The sequence below is a fragment of the Pseudophryne corroboree genome, chromosome 9 (genome assembly GCF_028390025.1).
Source record: "Pseudophryne corroboree isolate aPseCor3 chromosome 9, aPseCor3.hap2, whole genome shotgun sequence".
In the NCBI taxonomy this organism is placed as follows: Eukaryota; Metazoa; Chordata; class Amphibia; order Anura; family Myobatrachidae; genus Pseudophryne; species Pseudophryne corroboree.
In genome coordinates this window covers 281,946,929-281,972,750 of record NC_086452.1, presented here as the reverse complement: position 1 = coordinate 281,972,750, position 25,822 = coordinate 281,946,929, and the positions used below count along the sequence as shown (strand labels likewise).

Below are 25,822 nucleotides of genomic sequence, written 5' to 3'. Positions count from 1 at the left end.
ATGACAACTACTTCACATTTATTTTTGTCTTCAACTGCAGTGGATCGCATTGTTGGGTTGGATCAGGTTGCTGGTATGAGTGATGCTGCTCTGCCTGGTGTATTCAAGACCAGAAAAGGAATGTTTCGTACTGTAGGTCAGCTATATAAGGAACAACTCTCTAAACTGATGGCCACGCTAAGGAACACAAACCCAAACTTTGTGCGCTGCATCATCCCCAATCATGAGAAAAAGGTATTGGATGTGCTTATTAGTCTTTTTCTGTGTTAACCCAATAAGGCACACTGGAATTTCCGTGGGTTATAGAATGTACTACAAAGTGCTTGAGCACTCTATATTTACTGGCAAAAAGCTCATGTTTCTCCCCATCTATGCCCTGGTGGCTACTTCACCATATCGGTTTTACAAAAATTGTCCACAACTGTTGCTGTATTTGTTTTTGCAACAGTTATAAATGCCTGGGCAGGGCCATGGAGGTTCCAAGATCAGCGCTTCCTGCTGCAGCAGCCCGTTCCTGCAGGGGGATTGCTTCCATGAAGGGGTGGGGGGGGGGGGGGGGCTCTGCTAAACACAGGTATGGATTGAACCATCTCTAACCATTGGGACAGAACCAGCGCTGCATTATGTACCAGAAGAGCAGTATTGAGGTAGGTTGCTCCATGCTTTTTGAGTAGGTTATCCACTTCGGTTCATCCCTGCATTATTATGCCGATTGTTTTGGAAAACTGTCTTTGTGCTTGGCCCAGAGTATTTTTACTCCATAGAGTGGCTTCCTACTAGGCAAACCCACCAAAAAGATTCAGTTTTCTTGGTGAAGCGGAAATGGCAGTTCTTATTTTCATCGCCCTGTACAGAAGCAGAGGTGCTTCGTTTTTTTTCTGCAGTCTTTTCTCCTGGTTTCTCATACAACTCTACATCCTACTGATGTGCAGCGAAACAGACTTTAGTTGTTAGGCCGTAATCTCCATTGCCCTCTTGTAAGATAGAAGTCCAACAAGCAGGTTGGCATACAGTCTGATTCTGTTCTGGGGAAAGTTGTGTAATTCAACCACAGGTGCATAAGTGAGGCACAGTTGGGCATACATTTATAGATCTATAGTCCACACCCAGTTGCTTTTCCTCTACAGGTTGTTCGATGCACAAAACAAAGTGTGGCACTGAGCGAAGCCATTTAGTCCATTCTATCCACAGGAGTAATTACTTCTCTTTGGAACAGAAGAAAGGATTGTATTTTTACTCATACATGTCTGATTCAGAATAGGACATTCAGTGTTTTTTAAACTCAAGTCCCCAAATGAAGTTGAGTGTGGGAGTCCTTGCAAATGATTGTCAAATGTATGGAATTAATTCTTGATGTCCATGAACATTGTTTACTTGTTCCAGTCTGGGAGGGAAATGTGTGTCCGCAAGTTGCTGTTCAGTCCCATCACTTTCAGGCAAGGACACAGCACCATACACATCATGGTAGTCATTGCTTTCTTTCTGAGAGCCTTACTTAGGATGATCTCCAGCTTTGCAGAAGACTTTTTTGCTGTTCTGGACACAAGTCTGGGCTTTGGATGCATTTGTTTGGATTTTCGGTTTCAAGAAATGAAACACAACTCCATCACAGGGTTGACCTTTCCTGGGCCTTATGTGTTATACCTGTCAGCAGATGGTCTCCTTATCTAAGGCTTGGATACTCTTGTTAGGGACTGGCAAAGTCCATGACTGATTTGCATTGAAGTGTATATTTATTTTCTCTTGCATCCTAGAGGATACTGGGGTCAACATTAGTACCATGGGGTATAGACTGGTCCACCAGGGGCCATTGGCACTTTAAGAGTTTGAGAGTGTGGGCTGGCTCCTCCCTCTATGCCCCTCATACCAGTCTGTTTAGAAAATGTGCCCAGAGGAGCCGGTCACAGCTAGGGGAGCTCCATAGGAGTTTCTCTGGTTTTATTAGAGTATTAGGCACAGGGAGGCTGCTGGCAAGAGCCTCCCTGCTTCGTGAGACTAAGGAAGGGGAGTAGTGTACGCCCTGAGGGGTCTGAGCCACTATCTCCGCTGACAAGGCACTGAGCTCCATGAGGGGAATGATCGTTCGATGCCACAGGTGATCGCACAACCCCGCAGCATGCCGCCACCCCCTTACAGAGCCAGAAGATCAAAGTGGCGAGTGCGTCACCGACCCCCTTAAGCGGGGAGCAGGTTTGAAGATGGCGGCAACAGGATGGGAGCGCAGTACTAACTGCGCTCCGGAGGCTCAGCTGTTCTTGGTGCAGCGCTGGACCCTACACTGGTATTCAAGTCTGTCAGGGACCCTGGTGCCTCTGCCAGCAAAATCCTCAGGCCAGTATAAAAGCGCAGAAAGCGGCGCCATGAAAGGGGGCGGAGCTTCTCCTCAGAGCAGACCCAGTAGCGTTCAGCGTAATTTTTCCTGCCTGCACATCACTGTGGAGACGCTGACAGGGAGAGCTGTCTTTCCTATTCAGCTCTAGCTATCTTGTACGGTACCAGGGGGTTGTAGAAGGGAAGCTGGGGGGAGGCTGTGTAGCCTGTTAAGGTGCACAGTAAATGCTGGATAGTGGCTTCACTCTGTCTAAAAAGCAGTGTGGGGGTTGGCTCCAATGTCTGTGGCTCTCTTGGCATTCTTGGGGGGGGGGGGACTGTATTTGCCCTTTCCGTGTGTGTGTGTGTGTGTGTGTGTGTGTGTGTAGTTTGTTGTCTCCAAAAGTCGTGTCTAGGGACTGTCATATGCTGCAGAGGATAATTCCTCTCAGGATGATCCCATTCTGTGTAATCAGGATTGTACTATTTTATCACAGATCCCTGTAAAGGCCTGAGCGGTTAGCCTCTATTGAGGGTATGATTTCTCAGATTTCTACTAGGGTAGCACAGACTGAGACTGCAACTCAGGTTTTTACAGAACTCTATGGCGGTTCGGTTCTGTCCCTTCAGGGCCCCCTAGCGTACACTCAAAAACTTGTTCTTGGCCAGATTATGCAGTATGACACTGATACCGATTCTGTGACGGTGGTGTGCTACGGGGGACGGAATCTCTTGCAAAAGTGGTGGAGTTGATTGAGGCCATTAGAGATGTGTTGAATATTGCTGACACAACACCTGAGCAGGTTGAGGAGGCTGGCTTACTTCACAGATAATAAAAGAGCCTTGCTAACCTTCCCTACATCCAAAGAATTTAACACTATATTTGAAAAATCCAGGGAAACCCGGAGAAAAAAATATCAGATCCCAAGGAAGGTTCTGGTTGCTTTTCCCTTCCCTGATGAGGATTGAAAGAAATGGGAAAACCAACCCATCGTTGACTCATCTGTTCCATACTGTCAAAGAAGGTGGTTTTACCTGTCTCGAGATCTACCGCGTTAAAAGAACCAGCAGATCGCAAGATTGACACTACGCTCAAATCCACATACACTGCTTCAGGGGCGATACTACGACGTACTATTGTCTGTGCATGGATTTCTAAAGCTATAGTAAAGTGGTCAGGCACGTTACTTGAGGACTTGGCTTCAATGGATAAAAGTGACGTTAAGTTATTTTTACGTAACATACAGGATTCTGCAGGATTTATGGCGGAATCCATGAAAGACCTGGGTTCGATGGCTGCAGGGATATCTTCCATGTCTCTCTCGGCTCTCGGGGGACTCTGTCTGGAGAAGCATTGGATGCGTGGATTTCCACGGCAACCGCAGGTAAGTCACCTTTTGTTCCCTCAGCTGCACCTGCTACGAATAAACCCTTTTATTTAGCTACTGTACATCACGGTCCATTCGGACAGCTAAAACAAGAAAGAACAAGCCGTCTAATACCTTTTAGCGGAGGACGGGCAAAATAAAAAAAAAACCTGCTACTTCACTTTCCCAGGACCAGAAGCCTGCTTCTGGTACAGCAAAAGCCTCTGACTGTGGACCGCACGGCCTGGAGGAGCCGCCGGTGGGGGCGATGCTCAGACGGTTCAGCCATGTTTGGGTGTAGTCCGGTATGGACCCCTGGGTACAGGATATTGTGTCCCAGGGGTACAGGCTGGAGTTTCAAGAACTCCCGCCTCACCGATTCTTCAAATCAGGCTTACTAGCTTTGCTGGCAGACTGGGCTGTCCTACAGGAAGCCATCCAAAAATTGGATAAATCACATGTCATTGTACAAGTTCCACCTCAGATGCAAAACAAGGGTTAGTATTCGAACCTTTTCGTGGTACAGAAACCGGATGGTTTGGTCAGGCCGATTTTTAATTTGAAAATGTTGAACCCGTATCTGAGGGAGTTCAAATTCAATATGGAGTCTCTGAGTGCGGTGATCTGTGACTATCCGTTCCAGGCACTGCCATTCAGCCTCTCCACGGCACTGAGGGTGTTCACCAAGGTGATGGCAGGGAGTGAACATAATTCCATACTTGGACGATATGCTGATAAAGGCAGTGTACAGGGAGAAGTTGTTGCAGTCCATTGCTCTCACGACTCGACTGCTCAGGGATCATGGTTGGATCCTGAATTTTCCAAAGTCACATTTGGAACCGACAAGGAGATTGCCCTTCCTGGGGATGATCCTCGACACGGAAGTGCAGGGGTTTTTTCTAACGTTGGTGATACAATCAATGGTCCGGAATGTCTTGAAGCCTGCCCTGGTATCTGTTCATCAGTGCATTCGCCTTCTGGGGAAGATGGTTGCCTACTACGAGGCTCTACCGTACGGAAGATTCCATGCTCGGCCCTTCCGGCTAGATCTCCTAGACAAATGGTCGGGATCTCATCTGCACATGCAGCTGAGGATACGGCTCTCGCCAAAGGCAAGGATTTAGCTCCTCTGGTGGCTGCAAATGCGTCACCTTCTGGAGGGCTGCAGGTTCGGAATTCAGAACTGGATCCTTTTAACCACGGATGCAAGTCTCAGAGGTTGGGGAGCGTTCACCCAGGGTGAAACCTTCCAAGGTAGATGGTCAAATCTGGAAGCCGTTATTCCAATAAATATTCTGGAACCAAGAGCCGTGTACAACGGTCTTCTCCAGGCGGCACATCTTCTACAAGATCGGGCCATTCAAGTACAGTTAGACAATGTAACGACGGTGGCCTACATAAACCGACAGGGAGGAACAAAGAGCAGATTTGCAATGTCAGAGGTGACAAGAATTCTCCTCTGGGCAGAAAGGCACGCATTTGCGCTGTCAACGATCTTCCTTCCAGGAGTGGACAACTGGGAAGTGGACTTCCTCAGCAGACACTATCTCCATCCAGGAGAATGGGGCCTCCATCCAGAGGTGTTCACGGACGTGACCAGTCGTTGGGGCGTGATGGCCTCACGTCTCAACAAGAAACTTCGGAGGTACTGTTCCATGTCGAGAAACCCAGAAGCAGTGGCGGTGGATTCCCTGGTAACTCTGTGGGTGTTCAAGTCAGTGTATGTGTTCCCTCCACTTCCTCTCGTCCCAAGAATTCTAAAACTCATAAAGAGAACATTGGTGTCGGCAATTCTCATTGCTCCGGACTGGCTTGGTACGTGGATCTTCTGGACTTACTGCTGGAAGAACCAAGGCCTTTTCCTCTTCACAAGGACCTTCTACAACAGGGGCCTTTGTCTTATCAAGACTTACCGCAGCTACGTTTGACGGAATGGAGGTTGAACACCAGATATTAGCTCGGAAGGGCATTCCGAACAAGTTCATTCCTACCCTCATACAGGCTAGGAAAGGAATAACGTCTAAACATTACCATCGCATTTGGATATGTATCTTGGTGTGAATCCAGGAAGTTTTCCTACGGTGGAGTTTCAACTGGGACGGTTTCTCCTCTTCCTGCAAGCAGGTGTGAATATGGGCCTGCGGTTGGGATCCCTTAAGGTCCAGATTTCGGCCTTATTCATTTTCTTCCAGAAACAATTGGCTGCCCTCCCTGAGGTTCAGACTTTTTTGAAAGGTGTTCTACACATCCAACCTCCCTTTGTGCCGCCTACGGCGCCCTGGGATCTTAACGTGGTGTTGCAGTTCCTCCAATCAGATTGGTTTGAGCCTCTACAGGAGGTGGGGGCCAAATTTATTACGTGGAAGGCTCACTTTGTTGCCCTTGGCTTCTGCTAGACGTGTGTCAGGGTTTTTGTCCTGTAAAAGCCCCTACTTTATCTTCCATGAAGTTAGAGCTGTGCTCCGGACGCGTCAGCAGTTCCTTTCTGAAAGTTGTCTGCTTTTCATATAAATCAACCTATTGTGGTGCCAGTTGCGACTGAGAAAACATTAACTTGCTGTTAGGGTGTAAGAGAACTTACGCCCTCACATGTCACATCAAGGTCCTTTTGACAAAGGGAAAATAGACAATGTGTCTATTTCCTCTTCGTCAAAAGGACATGATGTGACGTGAGGGCGTAAGTTCTCTTACACCATTACAGCAAGTTAGTTCTCCAGTCTCCGTTTGCTGTAGGGTGTTTTTTAATTATTTATCCTGCATTGTACCCTCACTGGCCCTCTTCCCTCGCCATACTTCGCTCGCCACAGGTTACTATTCCAAATAGTTTGTTACATTGACCCATTGCATTATGAGAGGTCCTCTCCATGAAAGGAATCCTAGATGCTACCGCACTGCGATCTGCATGGGGAGCACTGTTTTCTCCTGGACAAATCTCTGCAGCACATAACCCTGAGAGCTATGAGTGCACTGGGGTGTGTGACACTGATTGATGAGTGTTAAGGAATTGTATTAGGGTAGTTGTGTGATCCTCTCCCTCTATTCTATATATCTGCTGTTGTGTGTCTGTGGTGTGAGGTCCTGTACCATGACATGCAGAGGTGCAGCAGCTAAAACTACCCAGAAGCGGTCTGTCTGCACTAAGGTGTCTATTCATGACGCAGTGAAAACAGTGGAGAAACAGACCAGTGGAGAAGTTGCCCATGGCAACCAATCAGCATCTCCCTTATATTTTATAGAATGTACTTGTCAAAGGCTTATTTCAAAGCTGATTGGTTGCTTCTCTATTCGAACGTTTCTTCACTCTTTTTACTGCTTCCTGAATAGATCACTAAGTGTGATGCCAAATTAACACAGGTTAGCTCAGTTTGAGCAGCCTTTTGTGATTCTTGTGCAGCAGGGGTGGTTACCCAGACAGTGATCCCCACTGAACCCTCTTCTACACCTCTATGGGCATCTGCCTTTGCAGGTGCCATGTGTGATTTTATCTTCAGCTTTTTGTAGGGAATGGGAATCTGCCAGAACTAAGGGCCTCCCTCAGAGGCTTTGCCTCAATCTCTACACAGAACCAGCTTGGGCGAGAGGGCTGGTCAGATAATGGGATATTCTGCTAGGGCCACCTCAGCTTCGACTCAACGACTGTCAGAAGCGATTGCTCCCTGTGGCCCTGCAGTCAGATGACTGATGCGTAACTTCCCCCCAACTCGCCTTCCTCCTGTTCTTGTGAAGGAAGTGTCAGAGGGAGATGAGTCCTCCCCTCAGTACACGGAACATGGAGCTCCGGGAGTTGAGGCACCCATTCTTGCAGGTCGCCAGGTAATGACCTTCCCAGACACTGATTCCAGAATCGCTGTATACGTCTGTTTGGTAAACGTCAAGTCTTGTGTTCCCTTTTTCTTAACACGATGACTATCTGCTTTTTGAAGCATCCAGATGAGATTCCAGGTGCCTAAGCGTTTCTAGTCTGTCATTCATGACCGAAATGTGGGGAAACTCCCCCGCCAGTGGACCAGTCTGTTTCCAGGTTGTCTAAGAAGACTACGTTACTGGTCCCTGGATTCTATGCAAGTTTAGCTGGGTTCCCATGGCCAAACTTACCGTCCTGGCAGAACATATTAGGGAATTGGCTGTTTGCTTGGGGGGACGCCTCTAGAGATGTTGGTTTTGTTAGTTCTAGGTACTCTGCCTCGACTATAGCGGCTTCAGCAATGGGGTTGCTCGCAGGTCGATCTGATGGCCTCCCGGCACAATCAACTGCTGAGCTATGTCTCCAGAACACAGGATCCAGCAGCGAAGGCAGTGGCCGCTCTGACGATTCTCTGGCAGTACAGCCTTGACTATCTATTTCCTCCTTTTCATCATCTTCCTTGAGTGGGCAAGCATATGAAGTGCGATTCTGCTATGGTCCTCTTGGAGGCCCAAGAATGGTCTTGGCGGGCATGGTTATAGGTTCTTCACATGCTACTCGTAGACTATTTGTTGCCATTGCCTTTTTGTCCGGCTCACCTACGGCAAGGTCCGTTCGTTCACCCCGACTTACAGCGGCTGTGTTTAACGGAGTGGCTGTTGAGGCCGCTATCTTTAAGATGTAGGTGTGTCCTGGACGTCATAATTTCCACCATGCTTCATGCCCGAAAACCACTTACGCTGCCCACTATCATCATATAATGCATTCATATATTTCTTGGTGCGAGGGTAGGGAATTCCACGCCGCATCTTTCTGCCTTCAGTGGTTGCTGCTGTTCCTTCAGGTGGGGATGGATACTGGTCTACGTTTTGGTTCCTTAAAGGTCCAGATTTCAGCTTTGTCTATTTTCTTTCAGCTTCGTTTATCCCTCCTGCCTGAGGTTCAGACCTTCCTCCAGGGTGTTCTCCGTGTCAAGCCGCCTTTTGTTCCACCCTTGGGCCCATTGGAATTCCTAGTTTTTAAATTTTTTGCAATCTTCCTTTTTTGAGCCCATTGAGGACGTGGATCTCAAGTTTTGCTTGGAAGACTTACCTCCTGCTGGCCTTTGCTTCAGCTCGCATAGTTTCAGGGTTAGGAGCCTTTTGGTGTAGGCTGCCATACTGTACTCATCTTCCATGATGATAGGGCGAAGCTCCGTACATCAGCTGCTTCTTTTTTTTTTTTTTTTTTGCTTAAAGTTTTTTTCGCTTTCAACATTAATCGGCCGATTGTGGTTCCAGTCTTGCATGGTGATTCTGTCTCTCAACCATCCCTGGATGGGGATCAGGTGGTTTGCATTTACGTAATCTGTACAGCACCCTTGCGCAATACTTATGCCTTGTTCATTCTCTGTGATGTTGCCTGGAAGGGTTGGCCAGCCTCTAAGCAGATGTTGGGCAGGTGTATCCGCCTGAATATCAGTCGGGTGTATTTAGCCAACGCCAGACCTCCACCTGCTACCATTTTGGTGCACTCCACTTGTTCGGTGGGTACATCTTGGGCTGCTTGTAGAGGTGCCTCTACGCTGCTGCTTTGCTGTGTGGCCGCTTGGTCTACAGTGCATACATTTATTGGACATTTTCGTGGCTTCTGATTTCAGTTTTGGCCGCCACTTTTTTTTTATTTTATTTTTTATTTTCAGGTTCGCTGGTGTTCTCCTGAATTTTTTGATGTAGCTAAAAGGACCTTCTAAATTCCTTCTGAATCAGGATACCATAATTTTGGCTTTAATTTGGAGAGGTCTCCAAGAGTGTTCTCTTCATTCTCCAGTTCACAGCATTGATAGAAATATATAGATTTTGATAGCAGATGATAACCACTTGGCCCATCTAGTGTCTGTATGTCTGTCTATTTGTTCTTTAGTGTCCACAGGATTCTTTCCATCCTTCTAACTGTCGTACATGATTGACAGAATCAGGAACAAGCCATTCTGTAGTGTTTTTTACATTAGATTGGCGTAAGCTTCTTCATAACAGTTCAGTGGACAGCCACCTGGTATTGCACAAATTTTTACGTATTTAGTACTCTACATCCAATCCTGGAATCTTTCGATGAGTATGTTCTCCCTTAGGGACAGCTTTGCCCTTTTCATAGTGATTCATTGTCTTTTAAGGGATAGAGAAAAATTTTATTTGCACATGCATTAAATACTTCTCTCCTAGTCCATAGGTCACCACTGAATCCCCTCTCCTTTCTTTATTAAGTTTTTTTTTTTTGGCGTGGGTTTTCTAATATAATAAAATATATATATATATATATATATATATATATATATATATATATATATATATATATATATATATATATATATATATATATATATTTATTACTTGTAACTCCCGACCTGTATTTTGAGTTTTTGTTAAACTCTGTTCTCAGGCAGGAATGGAGATATAGAAGGGCAGGAGCCTGAGCTTTTTGTCAATAAATTTGAAGTGCCCAAACTAAATTCAACCAAAGGACAACAAGAAGAAGAAAACTTAGTGCAAGTTCAAATGATTTATAGATTTTTTTTTTTAATTTGTTGATCTCTGTGGTAACTCTCTTCGTGTAGGCTGGAAAACTGGATGCCCACCTGGTGCTAGATCAGTTACGCTGCAATGGTGTTTTGGAAGGAATTCGTATCTGCAGACAGGGCTTCCCCAATCGAATAGTTTTCCAAGAATTCAGACAAAGGTACACTTTACAAAGAAATTTGTACTGTGCACTTGAATAAGCGTCTGTAGCAGTGTTTACAGTATTTAAATGTCAGTGTTGTGACCTTTTTTTCTTTGTTTACTCAGATATGAAATTCTTACCCCAAATTCTATCCCTAAAGGCTTCATGGATGGAAAGCAAGCATGTGTTTTAATGGTAAGTGCAAAAATCGACACAATTTTTGTATTCCTAATTGGTGTACAGCTCACATTACACTTGTGAACTGAGCCGAACCAAGATGTTCATCTAGTTATCTTTCACGTTTGGTACTTGTGCATGTCATTTTCAAATATAGGGGACATATATAATGGGATCTAAGTTTGCCGGTGGTGCGGGATGCCAGACTATCTCGGAGGATTTTTTTTTTTTTTTTTTCACCTTACATCCTAGAGGATACTGGGAATCCATTTAGTACCATAGACTGGTCCACTAGGAGCCACGGGCACTTTAAGAATTTGATAGTGTGCGATGGCTCCTCCCTCTATGCCGCTTCTCCCAGACTATTTAGAAAATGTGCCCGTAGGAGCCAGTCACGCTTATGGAAGCTTCTGAAAAGTTTTCTGCATTTATTTTATCTGTTATTTTCACACAGGACTGGATGGCACCAGCCTGCCTGCTTCGTGGGACTTATGGGGAGGAGGGAGGAGAAACGGCCGAACCTCTCAGGGTTAATGGTCCGTTCCCCCGCTAACAGGACACTAGCTCCTGAGGGAACTATTCGCAAGCCCCACCAAGGCGAGCGTACATCCCCGCAGCACACCGCCACCCCTAACCGAGCCAGAAGAGTGGTGAATACTTAGCCGGCGTCTCGGTTAGCGGGTCGCCGGCCATTATGGTGGCATGAGGGTACGGAGACTCACGGCTTCTACATGGGGTGGCTGGGCCTCCAGACTCTATACACAGTGCAAATGCACAGCTTCTGAGGGGGCGAACTGAGTCTAAGTACACTGTACCCACACTAGCAAACAGACTTAAAAAGGATCTGGCTCCGTTTTAAGCACTAAATTACCTCAGCCAGTAAAAAAAAAAAATAAAGCGGGAAGACTGTGCGCCATTAAGGGGGCGGGGCTTCACTATGAGCAGATCCAGCAGCTCACCAGTGCCATTTTCACTCTGCAGTGGACGCAGACTGACAGGGACGCGCAGCTCTTCCGGAGTGACTCCAGATAACCTCAGCGGTACCAGGGGGTCATAGCAGTGGGGGAAGGGGGGGGGGGGGGGGGGAGTGACTATTAGTGTACTATCTGGGTAGTTAAACTGCGACCGGGCTAAGCTTGGCATTAGCGATAAGGGCGCTGTGTGCTGGCTCCATAATGTCTCCCTGGAAGGGCTCTTTGTGGGACAATTGTGCTTTTAACCTTTTCCTGTGTGTACTGTCACATTTACAATATGTCAGGCAAAGAGTGTTTCATGTATGGCAGAGTGTTACTCTTCACAAGGGGGCTCACTTCTGTGTACTCAGTGTAGTGCACCTTCCCAGGCTAGCGGGGTTGAACCAGCATGACTGGATTCCATTAAAGGAATGATTTCCAATATTTATACTAAATTGTCCTGCAATGAGAGACACAATACTTAAGACAGTCTGTGGATGAGTTTGAGTTATGAGACTCAGTCCTCTAACCAGCGTCTCAGCACCTACAAAAACGTACTCTGGCCCATATCCTGCAGTCTGACTCTGATAATGAAGAGTCAGACATGGAGGAGGATTGGGGGGGGGGGGGGGAATGCTGCTCTGTCACAGGGAATAGAAGCTCTTATAGAAGCTACCAGAGACGTTCTGCAAATTCCTGATAAGGTGACAGAGGAGTGTGAGGAATCTTATTTTAATGTAAAAAATAAATCCTCAGTTACTTTTCCTGTGTCAAAGGAACTGAATACCCTGGTTGTGGAACCGTGGGTTAATCCGGATAGAAAGTTTAAAATCCCTAAGAGATTACTCTCATCCTTTCCTTTTCCTCCGGTGGACAGGAAAAAATGGGAAAAGCCACCGATAGAGGATGCATCAGTATCCAAGCTGTCACGGAAAATAGTATTGCCTGTCCCTGGTGCAGCCTCCCTGAAAGACACGGCTGATCGTAGAATTGAGACCACACAAAAATCCTTGTACACAGCTGCTGGGGTGGCCCAGAGACCCACTATGGCATGTGCGTGGATTACTAAAGCCATTGCTAAATGCTCAGGTAACCTAATTGAGGGGTTAGTTTCCTTATCTAGGGGGGAGAGTATTTTACTCCTGCAACATATACAGGACTCTGCGAACTTTATGGTGGAAGCCATAAAAGAAACAGGCTTGCTTAATGCACGCACCATTGCTATGGCAGGGTCAGCACGCAGAGGCTTATGGCTATGCCAGTGGACTACTGATGCGAACTACAGAAAAGGCGCCGAAGGCCTACCATTTCAGGGGAGGCCTTATTTGGAGATTAACTAGATAAATGGATCTCCAAAGCTACTGCGGGTAAGTCCACATATCTTCCTTCCTCAGCTCCCCCAGCCAGGAAGGCTTACTCGGCTTCCAATTTGCAGTCCTTTCGGACAGCCATGTTTAAGGGCAAAACCAGAGGTGCTTCTACAGTAGAGGTGGGCAAGATGTGGCCCGCAAACCGATCCTGCCCAGCCCGCTACCTCCCACCTGCACGCAATGACAAGCGGCCCGACCGGCTGAGCTGCTTGTCATTGCTCTGCAGTACCTCCAAGCTGCCGGTGCCACCAGGGGAAGGAACTGCCGGAGACGATGGAGTCTTTTGCTGTAGGGCTCCAGCCCTGAAGGGGGCACTTCGACTCCATTGTCCCGGCCAGCTTCCAGCCTAGGTTGCCGGCAGCGACTGCGAGCCGATGACTGTGGCAGCACGGTTCAATTAGCCGCAGCCAACACTAATTGAATTCCTCCCCCCCCCCCCCCCCCCCCACGCTCCCTGTCAGCCTGCGCAGCTCCTCCTCCTCCTGCTGCTCTCTAATTTGAATAATGGAGACTATTGTGCAGCCTAATATGATTCTAGTATTTCTGCATTGGTGTACACTGGTATTCCACAGGGAATAACACCAGGGTGTAGAGTTAGATCATGATTCGAGGCACCAACAGGCTAAAGCTTTGACTGTTCCCAGGATGCACTGCACCTTCTCCTCTATATCCCTGCCTCCAGGCACTGGAGCTCGGTTTGTAAGTTGGTGCAGGCAGCTAACAGGGAGGGCTGCACTAGGCAGCCCTTAAAAGAGCTTTTCTCACAAGAAAGCTTTTCTCACTTCATGGGCTGCAGCATAGGCACTTAGTGCTATATGTCAGTCTGACATATCGTGCTGCGGCTCCCTCACCTCCCCCAGCGGCACTGTATACACCCACTCCCTGGTTGCCGGGTACTTACAACGGAGGCGCAGCGGTCTCATCAGGCACACATGCCGCCGCTGCACTCCTGGATCGCGTGGCCGAACGATAGGGGGGAGGAAAGAGGGTCCGATCGGTGTCTCTGGAGACGTACCGCGCCACTAGCGCGGACACTGTGGCCGTGTAGGGACCCCACTATATCCACCAAAGTAAGGAGCACAGGTCGGATTTACTAAAATCCGTTTAGTACAGGCTCCATAGTACCCGGCGGTGAAGTCCAGCAGATGGGATAAGACTCTGACCTGTAGCCCCTCCCTCAACCCCAGACGCCATCTACAGCAGATGTACCTGCCCTGGAGCTGCATCTCTCTCTCTCCCTCAATCCCTGTCAGCATTTCGGTGCCATTACACAGAGCTGTGATTCTGGGGCTGCTGGGCACTATCTCCTCTGTAAAGCCGCCTGCCTCATCAGCGCTGTGCATTTACAGGACACTTACGTATTCTACATGTCGTTTAGACAGTGTTAGTTAAGAACAAGTGCATAACTATAGGGATATTTAGTACAAGTACCCTGTGATGTACAGCCAGGTATTTACTGTGCATTGTTATATCTGTATACATACATAGCTTTACTTAGTATTGCTAGTCCAGTGCAGTTTTATTGTTAATAATTTCTGCATTGTACATGTGACTGTATGTGCCAATAGCTGCGCTGTGGCTCCTATTCAGTGTATCTCTCTCATTGCGATCCCTATATTCTGTAACCTGACTGGTGCTAAGTGCATCAGGGATATAGATATAGATTATAGAGAATATATATATATATATATATATATATATATATATATATATATATATATATATATATATATATATATATATATATATATATATATATAAAAATAAAAAAACGAAAAATGTCCGGCACTCACGCTTATATATGATGTAAAGGTCTGGTGCACAACCTCTCCGTGGAGCATGTAGATGAACGTTGTTGGTGGCACTCAGCAGCAAATAATCAGACGACAACCAAGCTGGTTACAGTCAACGTTTCGGGGACTGCTCCCCTTTATCAAGACACAACCAGTACCTCTGAAAACAACATACATAAATACTAAAAAAGAACTTACCAAACACCAATCCCGCCATTGTCCGCACCCCCCGGACGCCCGACGATGACGTCACGCACGCGTCCGCGTGCGCGTGGTCTCCGTCAGCCGTGCGTGGAGTACGGTCCTACAGTGTAGTGTATACCGGGTGCCTAGCAACCATCCCCTGGCGCCGTTGCTGTATCTCACTTCCGAACTCACGGCCTGGCGTCATGACGTCCGACGCTGCGTGGTCATGTGCGGGAGGAGACTCCGGGTTACCCTGAGGAATAGGTTGCCTAGCAACCCCACAACACTGAGAACATGGCTGAAAATAATGACATACACAAGTGAAAAAACCCCGGAAAAACAAAACAAAACTTGATGTGAGTGATACACTGAAACAATAAAAAATATAATAAAAATATATAAAATATAAAAAATATAATAAAGATGCTAGCTCGTTATCCCCTTGCTGAAGATTTAAGTAAAAATTGGGAAACACCGCCGGTGGAGTCGCGTGTCGCACGTCTATTGGTGTCCTCTATACTGCCTGTCACTACAGTCACCTTTCTGAAGGAACCGACAGATAAGCGTGTGGAGTGTTGCTTGAAGTCTATTTACAGTCTTGCGGGTGCTGTGCATAGACCTACTATAGCAGCTTCTTGGGCTGCATAAGCTATTGAAGCCTGGATTCAAGAAGTTGAAGCGGAGCTACCTTCTAATTTTTCTGATAATGCCAGATAGTGTCTTTCATAAATTACCACAGCCTCTCATTACATTCAGGAGGCGGCCTCTGATGCCGGTGTCCTGGCAGTCAGTCTACTACGTCCATTCTGGCTCACCGGATTCTGTGGGTGTGATCTTGGTCTGTGGATCTGGACTCTAGAAAGACCTTGGAGGTGATCCCTTTTAAGGGTAACCTCCTTTTTGGGGAAGATCTGAACAAGATTGTCTGCTAGAACTGCATGTCTGCCGAGTACTAATCCTTCAGCTCCGACGGCTAAGAGTACCACCTTTCGTTCCTTTCGACCTTCAAGTAAAGCAAAGGGTCAGGCGTACTCGAAACATGCTCGCACTTCCAAAACCTCTAAGCCCAAACCTAAACATTCCTGTACTGCCTGTCAGCCTGCTTCCAAACCAGACAAGCCTGTTGCATGACGGGGCGGGTATCCCAGCGTGGAAGGCCGACGTCTGCGGTTCGCCTAGGTATGGTTACAGACCACTTCAGACGCCTGGTTGAGGGAAGTCGTCACTCACGGCTACGCAATCTTTCAAGAAACGTCGTCCTCTCCAGTTTTGCTCGAAAAATATCCCTTTGCTTCCGTTGAAAGCAAAAACTCTATTTGGTAGTACAATCCCGCCTGGACAGTGATAGTGCTGGTGCCTGTGGCCCAGAGAGGAGGTGGTGGGGGGGGGGGGGGGGGGTGTATGTGGAACTATTCAGCGTGGTTGTAACTAGTCCCGAAACTGAATAGGTCCTCCCGGCCTATTCTCAGCCTCAAGTCTTTGAACAAATTTTGTGTAGGTATCCAAATTGCGTATGGAAAGTCTTAGCTCCATTGTTCTGGCTTTGGACCCAAGGATTGTATGGTATCCCTGGACATACAGGATGCTTACCTGCATATACCTATTGCCATGTCGCATCCGCAATATCTGTGGTTTACTATTGGCAACCTACATTGCCTTTTGGACTGACCACGGCTCCGCAAATCTTCAAGGCCCTTCTCTGCCGTCAGAGTATCAGGATCCTGCCGTATCTGGAAGACTTATCGATCCTGGATAACTCTTCAGATGTTCTCCTCCGTCATCTGGACCTAACGGTCCAATTCCTGCAAGCCCACGGGTGGCTATTCAACTGGAAGAAATCCTCATTGGTCCCTGCTCAGAGCATGGTTCACCTGGGTGCATTATTAGACACACACAACAGACGGTTGTTCTGGTCTACGGAGAAGGTCCTGACACTTCAGGACAAGATAAGATGCTTCCTATTTCGCCCACGTGTGTCGATACACTCGGCGATGCAAGTACTGGGCCTCATGGTGTCTGCTTTCGACATGGTAGAGTACGCTCGATTTTAATTCTTGCCCTCTGCAGCGGTTAATCCTTTCTAAGTGGGACGGCCTGCCTCGCCGACACAGGTCTCGCATTTTTTCCTGGACTCCAGAAGTTCGTCTTGTTCTGGGCTGGTGGCTCCAGGACCAACGATTGAGCAGGGGTCGTCCCTTCTGGATCTCCAACTCTGTCCTACTAGCGACGGATGCCAGTCTGCGGGGTTTGGGCGCGGTGTTGACACAACAGTCTCTTCAGGGTCGGTGGACTAGGGAGGAATCTCTCCTTCCGATAAACATTCTGGAGTTGAGGGCAGTGTTCAATGCTCTGAAACTGACCCTGCCTCTAGTACAGAACAGGCTTGTTAAAGTACAGTAGGACAACGCCACCACGATGGCATACATAAATCATCAAGGTGGCACTCGAAGTCGCATGGCAGTGATGGAAGTGTTAAAGATTCTTCTATGGGCGGAACGCCATCTGCCAGCCATATCGGCAGTGTTCATTCCGGGTGTCCTCAACTGGGAAGCGGACCTCCTCAGTTGTCCGGACGTACACGCCGGAGAGTGGAGCCTTCATCCGGAAGTCTTTCAAGTCCTAGTGGACAAGTGAGGCCTACCAGATGTAGACCTGATGGCGTTTTGACACAATCACAAGGTTACGGTCTTCGGAGCAAGGACGAGGGATCCTCAAGCATCGTTCATGGATGCACTGGCAATTCCATGGACTCGGGTCATTGTTCCAGTTCCACCTCCTCTGCAAAACAATTTGTTTTACTGAAACCGGACGGTTCGGTAAGACCAATATTGAATCTAAAGTCATTTAACATGTACTTACGAGTGTTCACATTCAAGATGGAGTCTCCGAGTGCGGTGATCTCATGTTTGGAGGAGTGGGAATTCCTAATGTCTCTGGATATCAAGGATTCGTACCTTCACATTCCGTTCTGGCCACCTCATCACGCTTTTCTACGGTTCACTAAGGTAATGGTAGAGATGTTTTTCCTCCACAAACAGGGAGTGAACGTAATTCCGTACCTGGACGATCTTCTTATAAAGGCGCCGTCCAGGGATAGGTTATTGGACATCATTGCCCTCTCAACCAGACTACTCTGGGATCACGGGTGGATTCTGAACTTTCCGAAATCTCACCTAGAGCCAACACATAGGCTTCCAATCCTGGGAATGATACTGGACACAGAGTCGCAGAAGGTGTTCCTTCCGTTGGAAAAGGCATTAGTAATCCAGTCGATGGTTCAGGATGGACTGAAGCCAACCTGGATATTGTTGCATCTATGCATTTGCCTTCTGGGGAAACTGGTAGCCTCTTACGAGGCACTTCATTACGGAAGGTTTCATGCAAGACCCTTCCAGCTCGATCTGTTGGACAAATGGTCCGGATCGCATCTTCACATGCAACAGAGGGGCAGTCTGTCGCCAAAATCTAGGATTTCTCCTACGTCCTAGAGGAAGCTGGGGTCCACATTAGTACCATGGGGTATAGACGGGTCCACCAGGAGCCATTGGCACTTTTTAAGTGTGGGCTGGCTCCTCCCTCTATGCCCCTCCTACCAGACTCTTTAGAAAATGTGCCCGGAGGAGTCGGTCACAGCTAGGGGAGCTCCACAGAGCTTTTCTAGTAATGTTTAGCTTAGAGGTTTTTTTTATTTTACAGGGAGGCTGCTGGCAACAGCCTCCCTGCAGCGAGGTACAAAGGGGGGGGGGGGTAGTTTCCGCCCTACGGGATCTGAGCCACTGTTTCTGCTGATTAGACACTGAGCTCCAGAGGAGTCTGATCTTTCTCCGCCACAGGGGACCGCTCGCCCCAGCAGCATGCTGCCAACCCCTTACAGAGCTGAAGAAGTGGTGAGTGAGTCACCGACACCCCTAGCAAGTAGGGGGCCGGTGTGACGATGGCGGCACCGGGGAGGGAGCGCAGTATTAACCACGCTCCTGGGAAGGCTCAGCGGTACATGGTACGGCGCTGTGAGGTGTGCCCTGGGCCAGCACTTACCCCCTACACTGGTCCAGAAGCCTGTCGGGGTCCTCGGATTGCAGCCAGCACTAATTTCTCAGGCCAGTATAATCCATGAAGAGCGGGAAGAAAGTGCCTTTAAGGGTGCGGAGCTTCTAAGAGCGGACCCAGCAGCATTTCTCTTGCAAAGGTGGTGCAATTGTTGATTGAGGCTATCAGGGATGTATTGAATGTTAATGATACCACACCTGAGCAGGTTGAGTAAGCCTTTTTCACTGAAAATAAAAAAGCCTCGCTAACCTTCCCTGCGTCAAAGGAATGGAATGCTATATTTGAAAAAGCATGGATAAACCCTGAGAAAAAATTCAAGGTCCCTAAAAGGGTGCTGGTGGCGTTTCCTTTCCCTGAGGAAGATAGGAAAAAAATGGGAAAACCCGCAAATTGTTGACGCATCTGTGTCCAGACTCTCAAAGAAGGTTGTTTTGCCTGTTCCAGGATATACCGCCTTAAAGGAGCCGGTTGATTAGAAAAATTTATAACACGCTTAAATCAATGTACTGTACACTGCTTCAGGGGCCATATTGCGTCCCACTATTGCCACTGCATGGATTGCAACGGCAATAGTAAAGTGGTTGGCTACCTTACTTGAGTATTTGGATACGATGGACAGGGATGATGTTGCATTATATTTACACAATATACATGATTCAGCAGGTTTTATGGTAGAATCCATGAAATACCTGGGTTCCATGGCTGCGGGAATATCTTCCATGTCTGTTTCAGCTCGTCGGGGACTGTGGCTGCGCCAGTGGTCGGCTGACGTGGAATCCAGAAAGTGTGAAGTCCCTATCCTAGACAGGTCATGCTCTCTTTGGGGAAGCTCTAGATGGATGGATATCCACGGCTACCTCGGGTAAGTCTCTGTTTCTTCCCTCAGCAGCACCTGCGCCGAAGAAATCCTTCGCTACATCTGCAACACAGTCCTTTCGACCTAACAAGCCTAGAAGGGCCAGAACGTACAATACCTTCTTTAGGGGAGGTTGAGATAAGTCCAAAAAACCTGCCGCTGCAGGTTCCCAGGAACAAAAGCCTGCTTCAGGTACGCCAAAGTCCTCCGCATGGCGGTGGATCGCGCGGCCTGGAGGTGGGTCCGGTGGGAGCGAGACTCTGTCATGTCTGGGTATTGTCCAGCCTGGATCCCTCGGTGATGGATATTGTATCCCTGGGATACAGGCTGGAAGTTCGAAGTCTCCCTCTGTACACTGTACTACAAGATGCTGTTTAAAATGTGGTGGAGGCACATGTCATTGTGCCAGTACCACCTCACATACAGAGCAAAGGTTACTATTCTGACCTTTTCGTGGTACTGAAATCGGATGGTTCGGTCAGGCCCATTCTGAACCTAAAATCATTGAACCCCTTTCTAAAGGAGTTAAAGTTCAAGATGGAGTCTCTCAGGGCAATGATATCAGGTCTGGAAGAGGGGTAATTCCTGATATCAAGGATGCGTACCTCCACATTCCGATCTGGCTGCGCATCAGGCTTATCTCCGTTTCGCATTGCTGGACTGTCATAATCCGTTCCAGGCCCTGCCATTCGGCCTCTCCACAGCACCAAAGGTGTTTACCAAGGTGATGGTGGAAATGATGGTTCTCCTCCAAACAGGGTGTGAACATCATTCCATATCTGGTCGATCTGCTGGTAAAGGCATCGTCCAAGGAGAAGCTGCTGCAGTCCATTGTTCTAACACGCCTCCTCAGGAGTCATGGTTTGGATTTTGAACCTTCCAAAGTCACGTTTGGAACCAACACAGAGGTTGTCCTTTCTGGGAATGATCCTGGATACGAAAGTGCAGAAGGTGTTTCTTCCGCAGGAAAAGGCGTTGGTGATGCAAACTATGTTCCGGGATGTCTTGAAGCCAGCCCGGGTGTCGGTTCATCAATGCATTCGCCTATTGGGAAAGATGGGGCCTCTTACGAGGCTCTCCAGTACTGGAGGTTCCACGCTCGGACCTTCCAACTGGATCTCCTGGACAAGTGGTCAGGATCTCATCTCCCCATGCACCAGAGAATTTGTCGCCAAAGGCCAGGATTTCACTCTTCTGGTGATTACAATTACCTCACCACCTGGAGGGCCGTAGGTTCGGGGTTCAGGACTGGGTCCTTCTAACCACGGATGCAAGCCTTCGGGGCTGGGGAGCAGTCACTTGAGTAACCTTCCAAGGACGGTGGTCAAGCATGGAAGCGGTCTGCCGATCAACATCCTGGAACTAAGAGCCGTCTACAACGGTCTTCTCCAGGCGGCACCTGTTCTAAGAAATCAGGCCATTCAAGTTCAGTCGGACAACGTAACAGTGGCTTACATAAACCGACAAGGCAGAACGAAGAGCAGAGCTGCAATGTCAGAGGTGACCAGAATACTCCTCTGGACAGAAAACATGCGTTGGCGCCGTCGGCCATCTTCGTTCCGGGAGTAGACAACTGGGAAGCAGACTTCCTCAGCAGACATGGTCTCTGTCCAGGGAAGTGGGGTCTCCATCCGGAGGTGTTCAAGGAAATAATAGTCCTTTGGGGATTACCCCAAATAGACATGATGGCCTCTCGTCTCAACAAGAAGCTTCGGCGTTATTGTTCCAGGACGAGAGACCCACAGGCAGTAAACGCCCTGTTCTCCGTGGGTGTTCCAGTCAGTGTACGTGTTTCTACCACTCCCACTCATCCCAAGAATCCTAAAGCTCATAAGGAGAACAAGGATTCAAGCGATCCTCATTGCCCCAGACTGGCCAAGAAGGGCTTTGTATGCGGACCTTCTGAATCTACTGCAAGAAGATCCGAGGCCTCTTCCTCTTCGGGAGGACCTGCTGCAACAGGGGCCTTTCGCCTATCAAGATTTACCGCGGCTACGTTTGACGGCATGGAAGTTGAGCGCCTGATACTTGCTCGGAAGGGCATTCCGAAGAAGGGCATTCCTACCCTGATACAGGCTAGGAAAGGGGTAACGTCTAAACATTACCATCGTATTTGGAAGAAATATGTTTCTTGGTGTGAGTCCAAGAAGTTTCCTACGGTGGAGTTTATACTCGGGCGTTTTCTCCTCTTGCTGCAAGCAGGTGTGGATATGGGCCTGAGGTTAAGATCTTTGAAGGTTCAGATTTCGGCCCTATCCATTTTCTTTCAGAAATTGGCTGCTCTCCCTGAGGTTCAGACTTTTTTTGAAGGGAGTTCTGCGCATCCAACCTCCCTTTGTATCGCCTATGGCGCCTTGGGACCTTAACGCGGTGTTGCAGTTCCTCCAGTCCAATTGGTTTGAGCCTCTACAGGAGGTTGAGGTCAAATTTCTTACATGGAAGGCGGTCACGTTGTTGGCCTCAGCTTCTACTAGACACGTGTCCGAGTTGGGGGCTTTATCCTGTAAAAGCCCTTACTTCATCTTCCATGAAGATAGTGCTGAACTCCGGATACGTCAGCAGTTTCTTCCAAAGGTATTGTTGGCATTTCATATCAACCAACCTATTGTGGTGCCAGTGGCTACCGACTCCTCAATTACATTGGATGTTGTAAGGGCTCTGAAGATATATGTGAAGAGAACTTCTCGTCACAAAGTCTAACTCTTTGTTCTATATGAACCCAAGAAAATTGGGTGTCCTGCTTCTAAGCAGACTATTTCTCGCTGGATTAGGTTCACTATCCAGCACACTTATTCTACGGCAGGACTGCCGTGTCCAAAATCTGTCAAGGCCCACTCTACTCCTAAGGGGGGTTCTTCCTGAGCAGCTGCCCGGGGTGTCTTGGCAGTGCTGAACTGAAGTTCAGTCAATCAGTTCTGCAGGAGCTTCTGCGCTCTCCCTCCCGTTCTTGGAGCTTTGGTACATCCCCATGGTACTAATGTGGACCCCAGCATCCTCTAGGACGTAAGAGAAATAGGATTTTGGTTACCTACCGGTAAATCCTTTTCTCGTAGTCTGTAGAGGATTCTGGGCGCCCGCCCAGCGCTTCGTTATCCTGCAAATGTTATTTGGTTCAGTACAAGTTCGTTTTAGTTGGGTACTGCATTGTTACATGGTAAGGAATGTTTAAAAAAGAAAGTCTGATTGGCCAGTTACCTGCACTTCCGGCAAACTCTGACCCTACTACATGTGCCCAATAATTTTATGTAGATGTATCCCTACTCACCTTGCAAAAATGGATTGCTGCTCACGTATACATTGCATCAGCGTTCATCCACACCTTGCTGCGACTAGTCGCAACATTCTTACGCACCATGCATTCTTAAGGAGGAGGGTGCATACAGGGGTGCACACTATTCGTGGTAAACCTGTTGCGAATAGCTGCTCCCTGGCTATAAGATAAAGCTGGACATATCTGTAACGCTTTACTAATCTGTCATTTGGACTATTTAAATGTCTATAGTGTTCTGAATCTGGTCTAGTAGCATTTGAGGTTTTCAGGGTCCTCCTAGCTCTTTCATACCTTCTACTTCCAGCATGTGATGGCAGATGCAAGATGCTTTGTTTAATTCAGTGCTGGCATTTCTTTTTCATCCTCTAGGGGTCACTGGAGTACTCTTGGGATATGGACGGCTTTAGCAAGAACAGGGCACTGAATATTTAAATTTAGAACTCTCCTCCCCTCCATATCCCAGAGTACCTCAGTGTTTTTTCTGTGCTCACAGCACTAACATAATGAGTAAGGCACCAGCAAAAACTAAAAAGCAGTTTCACTGCAAGGTCTGTAAGAGTGTGTTACCGGATGGATCTACCACATGTACAGTATGTTTTGTGGATTCAGCTAAGAATACAATTTCTGCTCCGGTTTCAAAGCCGGTTTCAGTACCGGACCCTCCATGGGCTATGCTAACAGATGTAATGGCTGGATTGCAATCAGAATTGGCCGCCGCTTGACAAGAGCGGAAAGCGGCAAGATCTGAGTCTAGGGTGAGACCGCTAGAACTACCGGAGGGGTCTCAGCCTTGCCAAAAGTACAGCCTTGCCAAAAGTACAAGTCCATTTTGGGTAGAAGGGATAATTTTCATTTGTTTTATGATCTACCAGTTTCTGCTATGTTGCATTCTGACGATTCTATGCCAGACCTCACTGCACAAGATGAGGGTGAGGAGGGCGAAGTAGACCAGCAGTCAGATAGTGAAGATTTTGACAGCCCAGGCATTGATGATCTCATCAGAGCGGTGCGTCAGTCTCTGAAGTTTACAGAAACTGAGGAGCCTCTGACAAATGATGAAGTCGTCTTTGCTAAACGACAGAGGACACCGATGTGTTTTCCTGTTTCGGAATCTCTTAATAAGATGTTAGTGGAAACACGGAAGAATCCGGATAAACGGTTTTCTATACCTCGCAGATTTAAGTCTAGTTACCCGTTTCCAGAGTCTGTGACAGCTACATGGGAGAATCCGCCATTAGTGGATTTGTCGGTGTCTAAACCTACGAAGAAATTAACCATACCAGTCCCAACGGCTACTACGCTTAAAGACCCTTCAGACCGTAAAATAAAAGCTATGCTAAAATCCATGTATATAGCAGCAGGAGTGTTGCTTAGACCTGGGTTGGTTGGCATTTGGGTAACTAAGGCGCTCATAGTATGGATAACAGAACTTAAGTCTGCCCTCCATGACGATCACCTTATACTTCTCGCTGATCAAATCTGGGAAGCTGCTGATTATCTATGTACAGCTTCTACTGACGTCTGTCAGCTCACTTCTCGCCTTTCATCGTCGCTAGTTACTACACGACGAGCACTCTGGCTGCGCTCTTGGCAAGCGGAGGTCAAACGAGGTATAGAGGCGTTACTTACGGTGGCGAGAAATTGTTTGGTCCTGAATTGGACAAATGGATTGCTGAGGCCACGGGAGGTAAGTCTGTTTTCTTGCCATTGCCTCCAACGGTACCTAGACGGAAATACTCGGGCCCGGCGTTCAAATCCTTTCGGCCTCAGCACTTTTCGAGGCCGTGGTAGAGGACCAGCCACGCCCGGTAGACGAGGTCGGGGGCGTGGTTTCCAACAAACCAACGCCAGTCGTCTAGACGCTAAGGTCACCAACAAGCCAGTGGCATGACGGACTCCCAGCCCATCTTGGATCTCCAATTGTGGGAGCACGCCTTCAGACGTTCCATTTGGCGTGGTTCCAGATGTCCACAGATGGGTGGATCTGCAATTTAGTGTTAAAAGGTTACAAAGTAGAGTTCGACTGTCTCCCACCACTGCGGTTTTTCAAGACGGGACTGCCTGTGTCGGACGACAAAAGGGCGGTTCTGCAAATTGCCATTCAGTCTCAAGGGCAGGGTTATTATTCCAGTCTGTTTGTGGTACCAAAGCCTGATGGCTCTGTCAGGCCAATATTTAACTTGAAGGGCGTCAATCAGTACGTCACTTACTACAGATTCAAGATGGAATCTCTGCGGTCGGTAATTGCAGGTTTAGAGCCACAGGAATTCATGATTGCGCTGGATCTCAAAGATGCGTATTTACACTTTCCGATTTGGCCACCTCATCAGCGGTTCTTGCGGTTTGCGATACGGCAGAACCATTACCAGTTTCAGGCTCTACCGTTTAGCCTCTCGTCAGCGCCTCGGGTATTCACCAAAGTGATGTCTGTTATGATAGCTCATCTCAGATCCCTGGGAGTGATAATAGTTCCGTACTTGGACGATCTGCTCATCAAAGCTCCGTCACAACAGATGCTCCTCCAACATGCGTTGCTAACGTACGATGTACTTGTTCAGCACGGTTGGATTGTCAACTTCAAGAAATCACATCTGATTCCGGCTCAACGACTGCAATTCCTAGGTATGATTCTCGATACGGTAAATCAAAGAATTTACCTACCTGAACAGAAAGTACAGATCATTCGTCATCTGGTTCAATTGGTGCTCAAGCCACGCAGTCTCTGTACATTTGTGCATTCGCCTCTTAGGCACAATGGTGGCGGCTTTCGAAGCGCTTCAGTTCAGTAGATTTCACTCACGTCCTTTTCAACTGGATGTGCTCGAACAGTGGTCAGGCTCGTATCTGCAGATTCACCACAGGGTGAGGTGGTCGCCACGGGCCAGGGTATC

The 25,822-nt window shown here is 47.9% G+C and overlaps 1 protein-coding gene across 1 annotated transcript in view; it reads left to right on the top strand.

Annotated features, from left to right (window-relative positions):
* The window catches only part of MYH9 (myosin heavy chain 9), an 889,869-nt gene that overhangs the window by 373,271 nt on the left and 490,776 nt on the right, over positions 1-25,822 (top strand). Inside the window, 3 exon segments of the mRNA XM_063940322.1 lie at positions 41-234; positions 10,175-10,296; positions 10,404-10,473. Coding sequence (XP_063796392.1) covers positions 41-234; positions 10,175-10,296; positions 10,404-10,473 — 386 coding nt within the window.